Below are 20,571 nucleotides of genomic sequence, written 5' to 3'. Positions count from 1 at the left end.
CAGATCCACAGGGACCACACCCACACTCCGCTAGATGGCGGGGCATCGCTAAAACAATGAACGTAGCGGTAAACATGAATCGATAATGTTCGGTCACTGCATCGATGAAGAGTCGTCCAAGTCCGCATCGAGATGCATCTAAGAATCCAGAAATTTACACAACTCTACACTCCACTTGTCTAACAACAAAAACTCTGTCCAGTAGAGATTGGTGCAAAATACTTTTATTGTTTAAAGCCCAAAATTGTACCTGCCCCAGCTATGCGTAAAAGAGCTATTTAAATCCACTAGTGAACTCTCAGAAGATACAGAGAAGACCAGCTTCTAGCTATGGCTAAAAAGGGGAGGACACGATTTGAGGAGGCAGCAGCTCCTGAGATAGTTGAGCTTAGCTTAGTCAGGGAGATGTCCCTGTTCACTGCTCTGCCACCAGGAGATGTTCCAGGATAAGGTGCAAAACATCTATGCATAGTGGTCCCCACCTGAGGACCCTGCACCTAACCAGACTGGCACTGGTAGAGGTGCAGCAGGCAGAGCCTAGCAGGATTAACATCTACATGTTCAAGATCTTCAACATTTTTTTTATCACTTAAAATACTAAATTATTCCTAGTTTTGATAAAGCAACCAACAAAAAACCTCAGCAGAAATGTCTTGCCCATTTTAACCACTATATTATATATTATATTACTGTGACTACATATTTAATATCTCGGCCCCTCAACGTTGCTATATTCCATGCTGTATTTACACTTGTGTTAACATACCTCCTCAATTCATAATGCCTGGTGAGTCACAACGGAGAAGAAAGAAAAAAAATCACATATTGTACTATTGTTACTATTACATGGAGGTATTTCCCAGTTGTAATCACTGAAAGCGTGGACAGTAAATGGATGCACAGTCAGGTAAGTGATACAAAATGTAAACACAAATCGAACACAAAGATGTTAAAACTAGAAAAATAAGGAATCGTCCTCTGCGTGTACATTTTCCAATTAATGTTCATGTTTAAGCCTCTTGGCGGACACAAGGCAGCTGCTACTGAGAAGTGCTTAACAACGCACTCTCCCCGGGAGCTGACCGCCTTTACCCTCGACACATATTTGCTTAAGAGGTAATTTATTGGCTCATTGAGGTGAGGACTCATTCTTCAGGTTATTCCTGCTAAATGCCTTTAAAGTAACGATAACATTTATGGAAAACAGAGTAGTGCCCATGTTTCATTTCAAATTCAATTAATTTCTTAATAAGAAAAAATTTCAAACAGCCCAGAAACCATAATGTGTCAACATAAAACACATCTCATCAAGTGCAATCACTGCTCACTGTTGAAGCATTAAATTAGTGTTAGGAAAGGATAGAAGTGATTAAAAACCCGAAGTGACCAATTCGCAGAATGTATCTTCTAGGTCTTCAACACTAATAAAGCTGCAGCAGGACTCGATTGATCATTCAATCATCAATCATAATCCCTACTGACACGGGAAACTGTCTTGCTGTAATAAATTAGGGGCAATGTATTTGACAGAAGCCTCAGATTAATAATCGATTTAGTTCTTGGATTTGATTAAATCTCGATTACTGTGCAGAACGTATGGACAACGCTTCAGAATGAGCGCACAGCCTGCACCTCCGCATGATCATGGAAAACTCTTTTGGTTGACACTTGACTATTTTACTGGATGTGCAACAGGAAGGAGTCAGGTTATATTGACCAAAACTAGAACACATTCCTATATGTCAGCTAAAAATGAAAAAAAGTTAATTTTTACAATTCCATCGAATAGGAATCTTTACAAAACAAGCGTATGTCAAGTTGAAACTATCGGCTGTGTTGCTTTTAGTTCTGATGACTACGTGACTTCATATTTTCTCTAGGCCTTTGCGTCTTTTGTGTTAGAAATGTATTTAATGTAATTCAATATTGTATTTATATTATGGATATACTCTCTTGTGTTAATGTAATTATGTTTTGTTAATGTTGATGCTTATACGAATGCAGCTGCTATGTGTTGTGTTAATTAATGCCTTTGTGCAGGACTGAACACAATAACAGGAAGCAAATGCAGTTCTGTACAGTGACTCTGGAATTCAAGGCTGATAATGTTCTACTCTGAGAATTTGTAGTCTTCAGAATGTGTGTTAGCTGTCATCTGAAGCTGACGACAGTGCTTATCTGGCTTCTGGCTCTCAAACCCACTTGAAAGAACACAAAGTGCTGTGGTCTTCAATTTAAAATAAAATGCTTCATGCTGCTATTTGAAAAGGGGCTGTGAGAGCTTCCGGAACCCCTTTAAGCCAACAGAAAATGTTGCCCCGTTACACAGTGCTGAGGAAACACTCACTCGTATTCGCTGCACTTCCAAGAAGACAGCTCTTTGGAAGGACTTCTCCCAGATAGCCAGGTCGGTGGCCAGCTCGACCCTGAACGTGTGGCTCTGGCCGTGGCCGACAAGAATGCTGAAGCTCAGACACTCGTTTTCCTGCTGCTCAGGTGAATGCTCCAGGCCCAAGTAGAGCCTCGCCTGGAGCCAGCAGTCCTCCGCCATCCACAGCTGCAACACAGAATCTTCATCATAACATGATGCAAAAAAGATATTGCTGTCTCTGCACTTGTTTAATATTTCTTTAATGAAGTCAATGATTTTAGTTCTCAGTTTTAACTTAAGGGGCCTGAACTTTGTCGGCACCCTGACACACTATTTTAGGGAGGTAAAAAAGAGGGAGAACCGCCCATACTGAGATGAAAAGTGCAGTGGTCGCATTTTGAACAGCCCTTGTGCACATCACAGCCACCCGCTCTTAACATACCTTGTGAACCTTGAAAAGAACCTCATAGAGGTTATACGTTGTTTCAGCTTGTCCCCAGTCAGCGGCACTGATCTGAGAAATAAACATGAAGGAGTGTGAAATGAAGAGGCAGTGAATCAAAACAAGCTCTTTTTTTGCACTTGTTAGCAGCACCTCCTTATGCCAATACCAAAGCATGTGAAATTGAGGCAAGCACTGTAGTTTAGTTGTGTGAATGTTTGAAATAACTGACAGTATCAGGGTACACAATGTATTTAACCTTTTTATCCAAACCTGAGTAGGTAGAATATTTACATCAAGAAAGTAAGACTTCTGTTTCTCGATGCTACGACAAGCACAGTAATGTACAGACCCAGTTCACTTCTCTTGTAACCACATAGTAATGTTCGGTTTTCATGTTATATGTATATAGCGCTTTGTTTGTACTTTGGTCGATGTGATGATGGACCTTGCTTTAGCTATATCCCTTGAATGAGGATCTATTCATCATCCTTTATTTTACATTAGGAATAAATTGAGGTGCAGAACTCATTTACAAATTCAGCCGAGTACAGAAAAGAAACATTAACTTGCCAAATATCAAGAGCATTCAATTCAATTTGAACCTGTTGTTTTATTTCATTTTCTGAGGAGATCAGAGGATCAGAGCACAAAGTTCTTATTCAGTCACCATTTAAACTGCACACTATCATGTTTTTCAGGTCTAAACCTCCACCCTGAGCTCCTCTTCATATCCTGTGGGGTCAACAAAACAATTTCCCTGTAATATAAGAAGCATTTCAGTGAAACAATCCTATGAAAATTCTGAAACCAACAATGAACAATAAGATTAACAATAATAATAATAATAATAATTAATAATACAGTGAGGTTGTATAGCACCTTTTATACAAGAAATGCAGCTCAAAAAGCTTTAAATACAATATAGATACAAATAAAATTGTCATTTATATAAGAGAACGGATTTTATGTAACATGAGACCAGACGAGATAAAATGTATTTATTTGTTATTCCTTCTGATATAAATATCACTGGTGGTACTTGTTTTAATCTGCTCCCGTTTGCCCTGTTTAAGTTACTGTTAATAGAAACACAACTTCTCCTCTATCCATTTAAAATATCATTGAAACTCTGTATTTCTTAACAGGGCTTTTATTGTGGAACACTGTAAGTTGTACATTACTATAAACTAGTAATTTTTCTCCCTATGCTAAAAACTACAGGAGTTTCAGGGGAAACTTTGAAATGAAAGTAGATGTTAATGACCTTTTCATAAAGATAAACCAATGGACTTGACAGCCAGGGGAAGTTACAAGGCATCGAGCAGGGTTGTAAATCGGTTCAGATTACTCATCTTGACCCTTTCACACCACTGGCAGACATACGTTTTTTCTCCCATGCAATTGGTGTAGAGGAGTTATTAAAGTGCTGATTCCAATATCCCCAGGTTAAATGAATGGCTGTGATAACAGTTTTCAACATGCTACAATGAGCAGTGAGCATATCGTTATATGACATACACACTAACTGACACTTTGTTTTCCAGGGTGTGTTTTATAAAAGCACTAATACTACCTTAATGCGATGCAGGACAGTTAAATCACCTACTTGCCCACAGCCATTTTTCAACAAAAGCCTGAGAACCGCTCTGGCATTTCACACCAGCAGCTGCATAATGCCTCCTGAAATTGAAATCCACTCCACTCAATACATTTATTATGTTGAAAGCATACCCATTAAAATCCTGGCAGATTACTTCTGTCACTAAAACCTCATCATCAGTATTTGTTGGTCCCAATTTATGACCTACAATAACAGTCGTCTCTGAAAAGTTTCCTGCAGCTCTCACCTGCTCCCAGGATAAAGCAATGTTTTCTTTCCCTTTCTGGTTTTGTTAAATCACCAAAAGGGCTCAAAAAGGTTGTTTTCTAATGCCTCAATTTCAGACAAACTCTTGACTCCCCATCAGAAAAACCTTCCCATTCTTTGCCTGTGGCATGTTCTGTTCAAGGGAAATATCAGTTACATTTCCTCAAGCATTTAGTTAATAAGTAATGTTGCAGAGGTTTGGTAATGGTTTAGAATGAACCCGAATGAAACAGGGTAGCTGTGGTTATATTCATAATATTTCTGTATAAAGGACCATTTCAGTCTAACAAGAGTTTGGAAGCTTATGTACAGACCATTGATAACTGACATCCCTGTAAAAAATACAGACGTCACCCACAGTGCTGCTGAAAACTCTCCAGCAGTGATAGTTTTCTCTTTGCTGTGGCAAAACCTCAGAGCAGAACCAAAGAGCCCCCGTTCCCTGCACACGCTTGTTTGATGGTATCAACAAAGCCCAGTTTGAGAGCCTTAGCTTAAACAAGGGCATACTCTGGTCTCTGCAATGGGAGCAAACAGCTGCAGTGACCATCTGAAAACGTATACACGACAGATCCTGGGGGAACATTGATGTATAGAGGGAATCGCCGATGTGTGCTGTGTGATATGAAGTCAGGAGCAGACTGGAGGGAGACAGAACTCAAGACGAAATGCAATGGTCTTCAGCAGGCGTGTAATCCTGGATGACCTGCGTTATGCTTACATACGCAAGTTGAATAACAGAGCGACATTATCCTGGCCAGAAGAAGCACTTCACTTCCAACAAAAGTGGCTGGTGTCAGCGTCAAATGAAAGTGCAGTGATGGAGTGCTGACTGAGAATCAGCTGTAACTCGATGACACCCTCATATATGAGAAGTAAATATAAAGGTATAGAAACCATTAGGAAAAAAGTTCAAAATGACTTTAGGTGTAAAAACAGTGAGTACATTTTTAATATTGGACTTTTCTTGCTTGGCTGAGCGTAGTGTCCTCCTCAGTGACTTGTCACAGTTCCAGTCTGTGAGCAAATATATGCAAAGCTAGGCTAAGTTACCCATTGGTGTGTAAGTCATGTGGGTCATTGTGAAATTCTTCAGATTTTAGACAAACCTATTTCAGATGAGCTTAACATGAAACTACAGTTCCTTTATTGGCAAACTGAATTGTAAGGGAAACTTGAACAAAACAAAAAAACTGGTTACCGGGGGGCTTGTGAAGATATAAAAATAAGGTCCTCTCAGAGCCAGGAACTTGAACGCAGCAGTTGGACCAGTAGTGCTGCCCTCTGGGCTTTCACACGCCCAGCCCATGTGAACAACCTGGAAAGATGGAGAGGATGACATGCACACACTTACACCACTCTGTAACATAATGGTAAAATGACATACAATAAAAATCTGTCCTACCCAGCAAACCTCATTTCTCTTGTGACACAATTATACCTGCGGCTGCTTCACAGATGAAGATGTTCTTAAAACTATTTTTTAATTGCTTAGGTGACTTGAATATTTGCAATTATTTGGCATCGTGCCCCACAGATTGCATGCAGGGCTTCCAAAAGCTGCAGCTGTATGCAGAGGCCATACAGGGGAGAGGCGTTGCCTGAACAGGCATCTACACAAACTATGGGGATGCAGTTGGAAACGTTCAGTGTGTAAGATCATGGTTATCTTAAGGGGCATCCACTTCATTGGTCACATCAGAAGGTTTTGGTATGTTAGACATGATAGATCACAATAGGTCTGGGTTAGCATACCTGATCATCTGAAGCACAGTATTTATTGATGATCTTTATCTAGGAAGGAAATGAAGACAAAACGAGAGTCGGTAACACAACTTGTTCATGAATCAACGTTTCAGTCATTAGGTCTGACAAGTGGCAGAAACTTGGACTATGGGCAGAGAAGGTCTCTGGTTCAACTCCACGGAGAGACAACAAAAGACGAACCTGGATTGATCTGTCCAAAAATCCAAGAGTCTCCCTACCCTGTCTAGTGCCCCTGAGCAAGGCACCTTACTCCCCCAACATCTGCTCCCCGGGCGCCGTACATGGTCGCTCACTGCTCTGTGTGTACTGCACCATATGGGTCTAAAGCAGAGATTACATTTCGCTATCTGCATGAGTTTGCCTGTGCATGTGTTTAGGACTAATAAATGCATCTTAATCTTAATCTTATATGAGGTACTTATATGTGTCAAAATTGCATTTATTGAGTGTCATTATACAATCAGCATTATATCTACCCGAAAGACCAAATAGGCAAAATAGTTTATTTAAGCTGTTTTCAGACATGAATTTCAGAGAATGTTTGCACAACTGGGTCTGGACTTTCTCCGGAGGTTAGCTTTCAACATGAAGAACACACCGGGAGATTCTCCTCTAAGACGTTTGCACATCAACACAGAAATCTCCAGCACCATTTGCGTTCTCACATACAGCTCAGAGCGTGTCTGAAAGCAGCTTTAGAGACATTTGAATTGCCTTTGTTTTTCAAACAGGAATACAACTATATCAATTTCATGCTGTGGTAGGAGACAAAACAGCAAATCAAACACGTTCGCTCTTTGCACAAGCAAAAAATGCAGTAGACATGCTGCAGCTGTGGCTCAGGGGTTAGATTGGGTCAGCCCCCCCCCCCCCCAAGATCAGCAGCTAGATCACAGTCTTCCCCATGCCAAAGTGTGTCGAAATTACCGCCTCGAGCATAAGTACTACACATAGATTCACTGTATGAATGTGTTTGAAAAAAATGTACAGTAAGTAACTCCTCGTATATCATGCTTAGCCCACATTAGTCGGGTGATAAAAAACAGGCTCTCACACCTAATTAATGACTGCTAAGTAGTCATTCAGCACATGCAGTCCTCTCCGCCATTTCCTCCTATTTCAATTTGATTATCACACTGATGATAACGTGCATTTTGGTCAGGATGCTGACGCACTCTAGGGCCCGTGCTCGTTGACCGCGCAGCTGCCTTTTTTTAAATGGTGCGATTAAGTCATGCCTTCGTTGCCTAATTATAGAAGTGGCTTTTGATTGCTAAAAGGCCAATCAGGATGTAATTGTGTTCCTGCTTTAGGAGAGAGCAGAACTTTTGTTTTAATATCTGCAAACCTTTAAATAGAATGTGACAACCGTGGGTTCCCTCGTGTGTTTTTCATGGAGATGACAGTCCTCTGGTTTGGCAGAGAATTACTTGATGTCTGTGTGATGTTCCTTAACAAAGAAATACGAATCCAGCTTGTTAAATAACCAAAAAAGGCTTGGGTACGAGATGCAATGACCTTAAAAGATTAGACAGATACAAAATAATGTCCTGAAACAGTCACATGCTTCTTCTTCAGGTATCAGATAAGCTGACATTAAGATGCAGCCCAACTGGAGGTTACCTTGAGTTTAAAAATAAACAACTAAATTTGTCAATAACAGATTTGACCTTTTTTCTAATGTGCTCCCTCCGAGTGATTTACCATTTTTTGTTCCATTAAAAATAAATGAAGGTCTAAAAAGTGTACGGAACACAGACACACCCACAGAGAAAAATGTTGATGACCAGTGCTAAACATTTTTGCATTGAATGCACCCCTTGTGTGTCAGCATATCTCAGCATGGTGGTCCCCCATCTGCTCTGTCAAGCTGGAATCTTAGTTGTAGTGTCTGTAAAGGTACATCAGACAGACATCCATTAATCCTCTGCCAAACCAGATGACTCTCATCTCCATGAAAACCACATGAGGGAACCCAGGGGTGTCACAGTCTATTTAAAGGTTGTAGGTTATTAAAGCAAAAGTTCTGCTCCCTCCAAAAGCAGGAACACAAGTACATCCTGATTGGCCATTTAGCAATCACACTCCACGTCAATAATTAGGTGATGCAGTCATGAATTAATCACACCATTTAAAAAAAGGCAGCTGCGCAGTCGACGAGCACGGGCAGAGAGTGCGTCTGCATCCTGACCAAAAATGCACGGCATCATCAGTGTGATAATCAAAGTGAAATAGGAGGAAATGAGAGAGAGGAGTGCATGTGCTGAATGACTACTTAGCAGTCATTAATTAGGTGTGAGAGCCTGTTTTTTGTCGGCAGCCTGTGACTCAATGAGTAATTGTCAGGAGGGGTCTTTGTGATGAGAGAAAACATGCAGCGAATGTGGGCTAAACATATTTATGATATCATATATCTATAATACTGTCTTTATAAACAAGAAGTCTACCAATCGGATGATAAACAAGTGTGAATCTCTAAACTAAAAGTCCGCCCCCCTTGTACTACCTAAAATAACCAGATATATTGAATTAGATGACATGAGCAACCAAATTAAAGATACATTAAATGCAATGCCAAGAAAAGCACTTAAATGTCATATGAGTAGTTCAAGTCTTCCTTCATTTAAAAAGATCACAAACCCCATCAATCTCTGCTTTACTTTTCACCCTCATTTTCAATCAGGACTCAAGATAAGATCCAAGCGAGGCCTCTAACATTGAGAGATGGACTTACATTTTCTTGTGTCAAATCGTTGATATTTGAGGATATTGCTTGGAGCCAGTCGGTACTTTCTGCTGCAGTGCAAAATTGAAGAATATTGGTGCTGGCTCCATCCAAGGCGAATACTTCAAAACAGTTGGACCTGGAGGAACACAGAGGTCAAAATTAGAAGTATACTGCAGTCGATTGAAGGTAAAAAAAAAATCACAGTGGAGCTGAAGCAGTCTGTTACTTCAGCTGTACGACTTGTATCACTGCCTTATATGCAGTAGAGCTTCTTTCATGTGCCTGATGGGCTGCACCTAATTATAAAATATCTCCACAACCAAGGATCTGAAGACGCAGTTCTTTAGTTATTATATAGTCTACAACATTCTATAGATTTCAATTAAATACCTCTTCAAGATAAAAAGAAGGAGAGCTCAGAAAATGGCTCTAATTAAAAGGGAGCATGGACAAAAGTACAGATGAATACAAGATGTGGCTGAAGTCAAAAGCTTAAAAGAATGGTTTGATATTTTATGAAGAGAGAGTTAGATGAGAAGGTCAGTACCACCCACACCTGGTTAGTTTACCTGAGCATTAAGACATTATAAAACATTAAAAGCTCGCTGAGTGCAACACATTATAAAGTGTCTGTTTAATCTGTACAAGAAACAGCCAAAAGAATAACTCTAACTTTATTCTAAGCTAAGATGGGATAAGATGAGGGGAGGACCATACTCTTTGTTCTGTGTCTGCTGGGTACTCGTTCACACGTACATGCCCATGGTCTCATTCCTACTAAGACATCCGGACATCCGCATAAGGGTTCATGCACTCCCTAGTGGACATTGGTGGATGAAGACATTAAACGTTACTAGGACCACAGTGGACAATAGGGGACTGGCAGACATGGAGATTATGTTAACGCCTTAACAGGTTGCTGGCTACATTTTTGGTGTAAATTTTACCATCTTACTCTTTCTCTAGCAAGCAAATAAGTGTATATCCCATAATGACTGACAGGATAATTAAAAAAGTAAATAAAATAAAGTGACATCCCCAGACTGGCTTAGACATGTGAAAATAATTCAGCCTACAGTTCAGATTGAGATAATTACACTTCACTAAGCATTTGCAGAAATATATGAGGATTACATTTTTCTTTAGCAGCGAATATATTTTTTTTCTGCATATTTTGAGTTCATCACCCTCTTGAAGTGCCTGGAGGTTAAACGCACTGCTATACTAAGACAATTAAATCTCTGTGTTGATGGGGTGTTGATGAGGTCATCTAAGAGAGATCACACTCATCGGCTGTATGTGATACTTTCTGACATTCAATTTCACAGCGTTTATACGCTGCTGACACTTTTATCCTCTGAGATACTTGTCACTAAACATGCAAGCGTTACTGAGCTTCCCATTTGTGACACTTTAGAGGGAAAATTCTCTTGAAGAAAGATTGCATGAGAAGCAGGGGAGATGTTGTAGAGGTATACGTGAGGTGAAGCCTGATAAAGTCAGAGGATCTACAGACCGGCGTTGAATGCACAGTAAGAAGTGAGAAAATCTACTAAGACAGCCCCCTAAACCAAACAGTATCATCCTAACTTATACACACACAGCACTTCCTGGAGGTTAGGTGGTACAAAATCAGCATTCCTAACAAATCCTCTGGTGAGCATGACTTTCAAACTGTATCTGCAATAAGCTTGTTAAAATCTTATGTCCCACTGGCTGTGTACTAACTCCCTTGCTCTCTAGTCGTGATTATCAATGGGCTTAATGTTGTTTTTTGATTTAACAAGAGTATAAATTATTGCAGAGTCAATTTGCTTGACTCAAATTAGCTTTATTGTATGATTTGTGCAACCACAAAGAATCGCCAATGTGTATTCATAATTCTTTTCCCGAATTACTTTAAAACTAGCAATGCCAAAATATCTCTTTGAGGGCAATGGAAAAGTGAGCAAAAGATTATGCAGATATCTTCAGTATATCAGTCGGATCCCTTTCAATTAATGCAGAACCTCTGAGACTGAGCTGTAATGGGGAAATGTGAGAGGATGAAAGTGCGATGAGTGAAGAGCTCCAAACCAAGAGATTAATCAAAGGAATGGACAGCCGGCAGATCAATGTCAGCAGAACACAGAGGAGCTGCTAAAGCCCTTGCACCTCCAATGAGCAGGACTGAAATCCTCCCAGAGCGATGGGATCTACGGACTGCGATTCTTCTCATACATCTGAACCACTCCCGGCAGCACAAATTATTGTGCCCTGCTTGCTGAATAGGCAGTAATACATCCTTTGAGACAAAGCAGAGACATATCACCCAGTCGACATACAGGGTGATACACAAAGGATAAATGGGGGTTTGAGAAGACTCCAGCTGTTTGTTGTGGTGTGAATGGCAACAAGAGGGAAAATGTGCCACATCCACCGATTAGTGAGTTAAACAACATATCCGGCCATTGATTGTTGATTGAATGTTGAAAATGTTATGGAATTGTATTTACATTCAATAATTATGTATATATAGGCCACTGGCTTAAATAGTTATTACTGGCAGTGGCCACACTGGATTCAGATTTACAGGAGAACAATGCATGCACGTAATCTGGTGCAAATGTAACTGATTATAGCATGTTCAACGCTCAGTCTCTACATCGGCTCAGAGTTGCAGGTACAGGAAGACTAATCGCTGCCTGTGATCGTTCTTAAGAAACGCTTCTATATTGCAACTACATTGTCACTGGATTAGCTTTTAAGATTTTTGTTCCACTGTAAACATACAAACCTGCTCTTCTGTTGTATTTCTGACGATATAGTTTTACAAGGTGTGTTTTTGGTCTAAGACTTTATACAAAGGACAAACAGGAAAAGACATGTTAATTTGCAAGGTTCCTTTCTAATAGATCCTCTTTGACAGCTTAAACAGGCTGTGAGATATTTCTTTATTCAATAAAACACATTTATTTATTTTTTAGAGGCACTTGAGGGTCAAAGTAACTTAAGGGTATAGATTCAAGCACTGTTTGTGATTATTGCTTTGAATTTTCTTTTAAAATAATTTATAAATAAATAATAACATCATATACCATAATACATTTTGTAGTTGTGTACAATAATATGTAGTCTGTTTTTGATCCAGATATCTGCAGCATTTCTCTATAAAAGAGGAAAAGACAATCTATCAACCTGAAACATATCTTTATTAATGGCTTGTAACTAATCTAAAAAAATGAATGAATTATTTACTAATCACTATTAATTAACTTCTTTCTGAAGAAAAAGCCTTAATAAATGGTGCCCTATCAAAAGACTTCTATAAAAACCAGATAATCTTGGTATTACACTTATATAGAACTTATTTTTTAAAGGAGTCGAATCGAAGAACAATATCAACACATCAAAAATCGATTAATTGTTTAAAAATAAACACTCTAAAAAACAAATAGCAAATGTTTAGAAGAACAAGTTTTGGCTATGAAAACGTTATGTGACAAAAGATGCATGAAAGACCACCATGATCCATAGATACCATCACAACAATGTGAATATGGAAAAAGGATCAATAGCTTAACACTGCCACTAAAGATAGAATTATTGTTCATTAGGGGAATTTTGCATTATTGATAATTCATTATACGGAGGGGTAAAATTGTAATACAAATGCAGATTGCACTCTTGCTGCAAACATATACGTATTTAGAAATATATTTTCAAATGTACCTTATTAATTCAACTATTTGTTTTAAAAGGCATGCATTATCCCTGTTGGCCAACTAATTCATATTTTCTCTGTTTAGTTATTGTTAGAGTGTACTTAGGTTAACATCACATGCAGTGAGAATACTAAGACCTAATGACCCATAGTAATGAACTCTATTCGAAGTGTAAGAAATATTTTAATAATTTACTTGCAAAAGTCCAGCCTTCAAACATTTTTTATTGTAAAAGTAGCCAACAGAATCATAAGCAAAAAAGGGAGCATGGCCCAATCATGTAGAATTGCAATAGTCAGTGTTATATTATTACTATTGTAACAGAGCATCATATTTTATACCCTGCGTTGGATGTAAAATCTGTAAAGTAACTGCAAAATGAATGTAGTCAGGTAACACATTTTTCTCTGAAATGTAGGGAAGTAAAAATAAATGAAAAATGTCAAATTAAAGTAACATATATCAGTATATTAGGTACTTTGTCGTCTTCTGTGCAGAAATATTACAGCTTTGAATTCTGTAGAAAGTATGATATAGTTATTATAACAATTATTATCATAATTCCCACCAATCGGTATGATACAGCTTATGCTTGGAGTTATCTCTTCTCTATCCTCCTAGGTATCTTGGTGATCAATGTTCGGGTGTAACTACAGCTTAAATTTCAGCAGCCATGGAAAGAAAAAAGCTTGAGGCTGGGGATCTGTGGATCAACAAACACACAAAGGGTTGAACTGGAGCTATTGTGCCGTAACTGACCTCTATGGATTCATTCTCTAAAGGAGTGGAGCATTTTTATAAAATTTTCTTATATTTGGCAGCTGCCCGGGTCTTGTTATTGGACATAAGGTGTCCAGGTTTAATAAACATCTTTAATGAACTGTGCACAGTAGAATTTCCATTATTTATTTATAATCATGTACCTGCAATTTCTAAATTATGCAGCTGTACGCGCCTAAAGAGGAAGACGTTTCTGCTCCAACAACAACTCGAGTGCAAGAAACAACTAATTTCCAATTCGAAGAAATAAAAAAAATTGAAAAGGATTCATTACACAGCATGTTGACATAACAGTAACTAAAAAGGCATTTAGGGATAAGGCAAAAGCACTGAAACACCCTGAACTACTCTAAACTTTACTTTTAGCAAACCATTGTGATAAAAGTCAGATCAAGGGTGCTTTCAAACCTACCTGGTTTGGTCCTAGACTTTCAGACTTTTCAGGGGAAGGTTTTTCGGACCAGATCAAAATTTTGTCCGAAACAACAAAGGTGGTCTTGGTCCGCATTTGAATAGTTTGAATTTTCGGATCAATTGCAGGAGGTGGCGACATTAACCAATAGAATAAGACAAAGCAGCAGTTTGCAGCATTGCTTGTAGTCTTTACCCTTGACAGTATAAAGTTTGAACGAGGAGGACGTTCATTTTGCTTGTAGTAATAGAATAAGGACAATACAGTGACAATGAAATCGTCAAAGTTAACCAGTTCCTTCACCTTCTCCTTCAAATTCAAAGACTACTTTTTTTCCTATGCACTTTGTTAAAAAAGTTGGTGAACACAATAACGGAACAGAATTCCAAGTGTATACAGACACAGCCTACGTAGATGATGACAACAGGACGTACATATGGCATACAAAGTTTTTAAGTGTGCTCCATGAATTACAATGTGAAACAAGAACTAATGAGATCAAAATGATGAATTTCTTGTCAGACCTGATCAAAAGTTTGTCATTAGTTTAAAACCAGAAATTTAACTGAGCTGTGATCAGCAATGAAATGAACAAAAACTACAAAAAGATTCGTAACATCAATCCACAGTGACTGAGAAAAATAAATCAAGTGGTACAGACGCTGGCAGGCACAATCCCATATGCACCCTGCATGCTTTTCACAATTTAGCTCAACCTTGTATCATGAAAATAAAATCTGCTAACACAATGTGCTCGAGAATATATTTTTCTGCCTGCGTCCATGATGTTCTCTGAAAGTCTCTGATGCTTTCATCTTATTGATTGTTTATTTTACCACCTTGGTTTGGATTTGTATACTGGAGAGACACTTTCCAGTCAGCCTCAAAGCTCCCCTGCTAAAGTGGTTACTATTCGCGCTGCTGATGGGCGGAGTCAAGGCAGCTGGGGCAGAAATTAATGTTTTTTCCCCCTGAGATATTGTGTAGAGCATGTAAGTGAATGCTAAACTGCCAATCAATCTCCTGCTATGTCTCAGTACTACACTATGACCGTTAACCTACAACCTTTTTGATGAGGCCAACTGGAGAGCTATTTGCTTCTCTAAATTTCACTGCATGTGTCCCAAATAATGAAGGTTAAACTGTGTGTAAACCCTTAAATACACTCAACCAGTTATTGTGTATACTATGAAATACAATCCTGGCTGAGCCCATGTTTGGTGTAATGAACGAATGTGGTTGAGTCTCTTGTGTTAGCATTTGCTACATGTTACGTTAATCACTACCAAATTCCAAACAATACACATGTTTATTCTGTCTCACAGTTTGGAGACAGATAATGGTGATTGTGTAGTGACAACTGTTCAAATCAATACAAAAGGAAAATGCATGATAATCTAAAGCATTGAGACCCTGACCAGTGTTCTCAAGGTCCCACCTCCTGAGCCAGTGTCTCACAGCTGTGGTGACCTTTTAAGCCGTTTATGCCTGTGCATAGATATTGGCATTAACATCCTCCTGCCTAAATTAGAAGTGCCTGCTAAGCCAACAACTGTGCTCAGTGAACTGTGCACCTCAGAGGTGAATTATATAATGCTGGATTACCCTTACCTTAATTTATCTGTGCCAGCTTTGTACCTGGAGACTCTGGCCATCAACAAGGGCAGCGAGACGGCATCCAACCAGCGCTTCTCATACTTTGGTTCATTAGCAGAGGGCGAAGGAGGTGATGGAGCCTGTGTGGAATACACGAACAATGTGATGAGCTTCCTGCGACTTAAGATCATTTAGTGGGACCACAGTGGGGCCGTTCACATGCACAATACTTTCTGAAACTCAGTTATATCAGATGGTAGTTATACCTGCAGACATTCGGTTGATCTGCAGGTTGTGTAGGTATTGTTGTAAAAATGTCTTATTAATAGAGGATGGGTTTGAGTGGGTGGCATCATACATCATTGATGTGTAAAATATGAATTACATTCTGTAAAATGTGAAAAAGAGAATCTTGTGCATTACTTAAAGAGCGGAGCGCTGAGAGCAGGCGCTCATTCATCGCAGCCAGGCGCATTATTGAGTTGAGACAGAATTCAACTTTTTGACAATTACTACTCAATAAGCCCTATGGGACAAATTGAGAAAGTGAATATGTGCTATACAAATAAAATTTGATGGAAATTTGATTGATTGAAAAAAAATAAGGGTCTCTCTCTGAGACTCACGTAATCAGCCCTCACCAAAAGGACACTACACTGTTTTGCGGTGCTCACTCTCCTTAACGGGAAGGATAAGGGAAGTTTAAAACAATCTCTGGTTGTTTGATGCTGAATCACACAATAGATCTTTATCTCTCCCTGTTTCCAGATGCACCAGGCATATCCTGTCTCCAAAATACCAAATTAACACAGTAACAATCCCTGCGCCATGGCAATCGAAAATAGGTTCATGTGTTTTTATTGACTATTTATTGCAAACGTTTGCACCACAGTGTGTCCTCAGAGTCAGTGCCTGAAAGGGTGAGCCAAACTAAAGCTCATTATAGAGGATACGTCAAGTGATTATGTGAAATGTTTCATCTCTCATCGAGAGCCTTCTTCACTTCAGTTCCACCGGTCTTGTTAGTAAAGAACACATTTTTATCTCTTTGTCAATTAGTTATTTATCAGGCTACTACAACTTAATAAGTTGCACAATATTATTTTCTCCAAATGTCACCAGATTGGCTCCATAATTATACAAATGCCTGTTACCATTAAAAAAAGCGTCTAGAATGCTATATATATGCTCTCTGACTTACTGTCCATTTTCTGACCTGACATTAGAACATTACAAACAGCAGAACTTGTGTTTTTGGCTGGAACGCAACCGCGGGTGCACCACTTATGTCTGTGACACCATTGGTCACAGGGCCGAGTGTTGGCGTTTTCCAATTGGCCGTTGCTCTGTCGATTTTGGTACAAACATTTACTATTGCATAATCAGAGGATGCTACTCGTTGCTGTAGGAAGCCCTGATCCTCTCAGATCCGCCATTCTGTGTTTGACGAATTCTAACTTCCTGCTGAGAGCTGCATCTCTGTCACTGGAATATACATAGCTAGAGCAGGAACCACAGTTTTCTGCCCAGTTGGCACCAGATGAAAACGCTGCCAGTAGCGCAGCAGGAGAGACACTCCGCTGAGAAGTAGGATTTTATAACTGAGCTATGACCAAGGCATCAACACCCCACTCTTCAATTATCCACTGAAATAAACAGTCAAGCTATACGACTTTTAAATACTCAATACCAGCTTATTGAGTTTTTGGAATCTTCTTATTTTACTCTGCACTAAAATCTACAGGTCCGAGTCCGCTTCAAAAATCTCAAAGGAGACCACTGTGTCTTTCATTTGTTAAAGGAGCAGATACAGAGAAGCAGTTAAACTACTTTTTTTTTTGCTGAGTGTTTTATAGTTACTTATATACTATATTCTATAGTTGCTTTGATGCCAGTCAGCTCAGAATTTGACCGAAATATTTAAGGGCATTTTAGACTAAAACAAGCAATCTAAAGACATTTGGGGCTTTTTTCACTAATTTTTACATCTTTTGTACTGGGCCATTAATTAAATTAATTAATTTAATTAATTTTAGATCATGAAAATGTATCAGTTAAAGTCATGATTTAAACGGGAGGACAACCAGCAGTCAAGCCGCACAGCAAGCTGAAGCAAAAGCTTTTCTTTGTCTTCAGAGTAGAAGCTAGAATTTGTTTTTGCTCGTTTATTTGACTCCGTCTTAGCTATCACCAGTGAAGCGGCTCTTCCTTCTCTAACCACAGCTACTTTACTGAATACAGATAATCAGTCCCATCTTTACAAGACAGAGAGTAACACTCAAAGGAAAACAGGAATAGATGTTTAAACATAAAAAGTTAATAGATGTTACCAATAATAGATAGCAGTACAGTCAGCAAGACTTCACAGCATACAGATTCATCCAACCGACAAGGCTGCACCTCCACACTTCACACACACACACAAGTGGGTCCAGAGAATGGAGCTAAAGTGGATAAAAACCGACCCTCAGTAGATGCCTCTTGACATTCATTAATGACAGAATGAAACTGGGTCTGATACAATCTCAGCTTTAAGTGCTGTTGAGTTATGAAGTCATATCTGGGGAAAATACACTCTCTGTTTCAAGAGATGGATCACATTCATGCTTGGCGGCAGTGAGTCTCTGTGAGCTCGTTCTAATGGAGTTTTGAAAACAGTGCAGCAGAATGAGACTGACTGAGGCAAAAACACAAGTGCATTTGTGTTATTTATAGGCACTAAACCACTAATGAATGTCAGTAAAGTCTCAGATGCAGCTTCAAGATGTTCATAATAATAACAGTGATAACAATAATAGCGTTAACGTTGCATGGGAACAGGTTGTGTTTTAGAAAGCTATACATTCTGATGGTGGCAACGCACATGGCAGAAGGTGAGACTTCATGTTACTATTGAGCAATTCAACATCAGTTTTCTTTTTTGACAAAGGCCTGAGGGCTTCACATGGCTGTAAAAAAAAAAGATTCATGGCGGACTCCTTTTTAAAAGCGAGGACATCCTTTACAAAGAAGAAACTGTTTTCAAGGAAACTAAAATGGCAAAATTGCTTTAATATTGTTGCAAATGTTTAATTCATTTTTTAACATGCTTTAATTTCCCTCACCAAATGTTTTTTCTGCAAAGTGAAATTCTACCACAATTCCTCCTTTAAGGATTTGAGAGAATAGCCTAAGCAGCCTGCAGTCTGGGTCTACAGGTCTGGGTCTGGGACAACAAAACCGCAGTAGCTAATAACCTGTTAAAAACTGTGAAATGTGTTGATGTGGAAATCAGCTGTTTGAAGGGGTGGACTGGGGTGGTGACGGAGACCAACTTCAAACAAAACACTAGCCCCACACGAAGAGAGAGAGAGAGAGAGAGAGAGAGAGAGAGAGAGAGAGAGAGAGAGAGAGAGAGAGAGCGAGAGATTGCCAAACAGAAAGAAGTGACAAAATTCAGGTGAATATTTTCAAAGTGGAGTTGGTTAAACAATTGGAAACTGGAAACGAAATTGCACGGAGAGAAAAAAAACAACGTACATTTGAAAATGTTCACAGAACGTGCTTCTCAAATTTACTTTTTTTATTACACAGAAGGAATGCTTGATGAGCAAAGACTCCTTTACTGCTATAAGATTTTTCCTATAATCTATGAGGAATAAATATGCAGCATCGACAACATAAATCATGTGATGGAGCACAAAGATAATACTATCTACCAATTGAGTATAATAAGATTGTCAGAGCTTCTTGAGACTCTGGCTGCAGCGTTTTAAGCAAAGTTAGGTTGCAGTATTCGACTTTCACTAGGTGAAGTGGATTATAAAGGTCATGTTGAGGAACTTTTGACCATCTTCACACATTACTATACCACTATATATTATGTTTCTAGTGTATATTACATTATATATGTACACAATTAGGAGAATAGTGCCTGTCTTATTCCACAGATAAACCCTTCTTTTCTCTAAGCAGTACCCAAGGTCAGATTATAGATAAAGGGCCAACCAACAATGAATTGTAGTGTCTACACTAAGACTTTCATATCTAACTCAGATGCACCATACAGAGAGGCTAAAACTTCAACTCTCACCCTCTCTTTAATGTATTTCACCAGTGGCAAGACGTAAGGACACAATGTGATTTAGTTATATCCAGAACAGATTAAACCTGGCTAAAGAACTTGCAGTAAGCGGACCAAAGGGCAGGTTCAGCCATAGCAGAATAATTACTTCCTGTATGTCAATTTACTACACTGAGCAATTTACTTATGTTATATGGATACAAGGTGAAGCATGCAAGCTTCACCATTTAATGTCATTCACTAAGATCCTTTGGACATTCATGTATCTAGACTTTCCAGTAAAAAATCTGCAGAAAGTCTGAAGGATCCAATGTGAGATCACAGCAGGAGATCCTCACCAGGATTATCTGTAAACTGCCTCTGCCTGTTGCATTACTCCTAACACCTCCGCAGATGTATGTGTTGTAAACACATAAGAATAGAGAATCTCCTGCTGCGTTGTGCCGGTGTGAAAGGAGACCTCATGAGAAAGTGCGGACCAAATTATCTTGAGGTTATGTCTGAAAATAGCTTGACAGAGCAAGCCCTGCGTTAAGCTTAGTTATGCTCGCGGAAAACTGAAAACAGCATACAGCTCTCCAATGAAGCAATAATGCAAATCACCAATGAGTTTTTATGTTGGGGGAAAATATTGTATCATCAAAAAAATTGGCAAGACAAATACAGTATAGTAACCAAATACATATTGTATAGTAACCTGTGTGCAACTTGAGAGCAGATTAAGAATAGCCCCTTCAATGATTTTGAAGATTGTACACAAGTGGAATCTGGGTTTGCCAGCAAGAACTTGTGTTTGGACTGTTGGAGATTTTAATAATCAATCAATAATCCCTTAGAG

At 39.0% G+C, this 20,571-nt stretch overlaps 1 protein-coding gene across 1 annotated transcript in view; it reads right to left on the bottom strand.

Annotated features, from left to right (window-relative positions):
• The window catches only part of sntg2 (syntrophin, gamma 2), a 76,204-nt gene that overhangs the window by 8,108 nt on the left and 47,525 nt on the right, over positions 1–20,571 (bottom strand). Inside the window, exons 9-14 of the mRNA XM_062397241.1 lie at positions 15,686–15,810; positions 9,185–9,314; positions 6,439–6,477; positions 5,885–6,001; positions 2,814–2,885; positions 2,348–2,557 (exon numbers count right to left, since the gene is read on the bottom strand). Of these exons, the coding sequence (XP_062253225.1) occupies positions 2,348–2,557; positions 2,814–2,885; positions 5,885–6,001; positions 6,439–6,477; positions 9,185–9,314; positions 15,686–15,810 (693 nt within the window). The remainder of the gene's footprint in view (positions 1–2,347; positions 2,558–2,813; positions 2,886–5,884; positions 6,002–6,438; positions 6,478–9,184; positions 9,315–15,685; positions 15,811–20,571) is intronic.

This window comes from Platichthys flesus, chromosome 10 (genome assembly GCF_949316205.1).
Source record: "Platichthys flesus chromosome 10, fPlaFle2.1, whole genome shotgun sequence".
NCBI classification, from domain to species: domain Eukaryota; kingdom Metazoa; phylum Chordata; class Actinopteri; order Pleuronectiformes; family Pleuronectidae; genus Platichthys; species Platichthys flesus.
The sequence above is the reverse complement of the archived record's forward strand: the minus strand, read 5'-3'. Positions and strand labels throughout refer to the sequence as shown.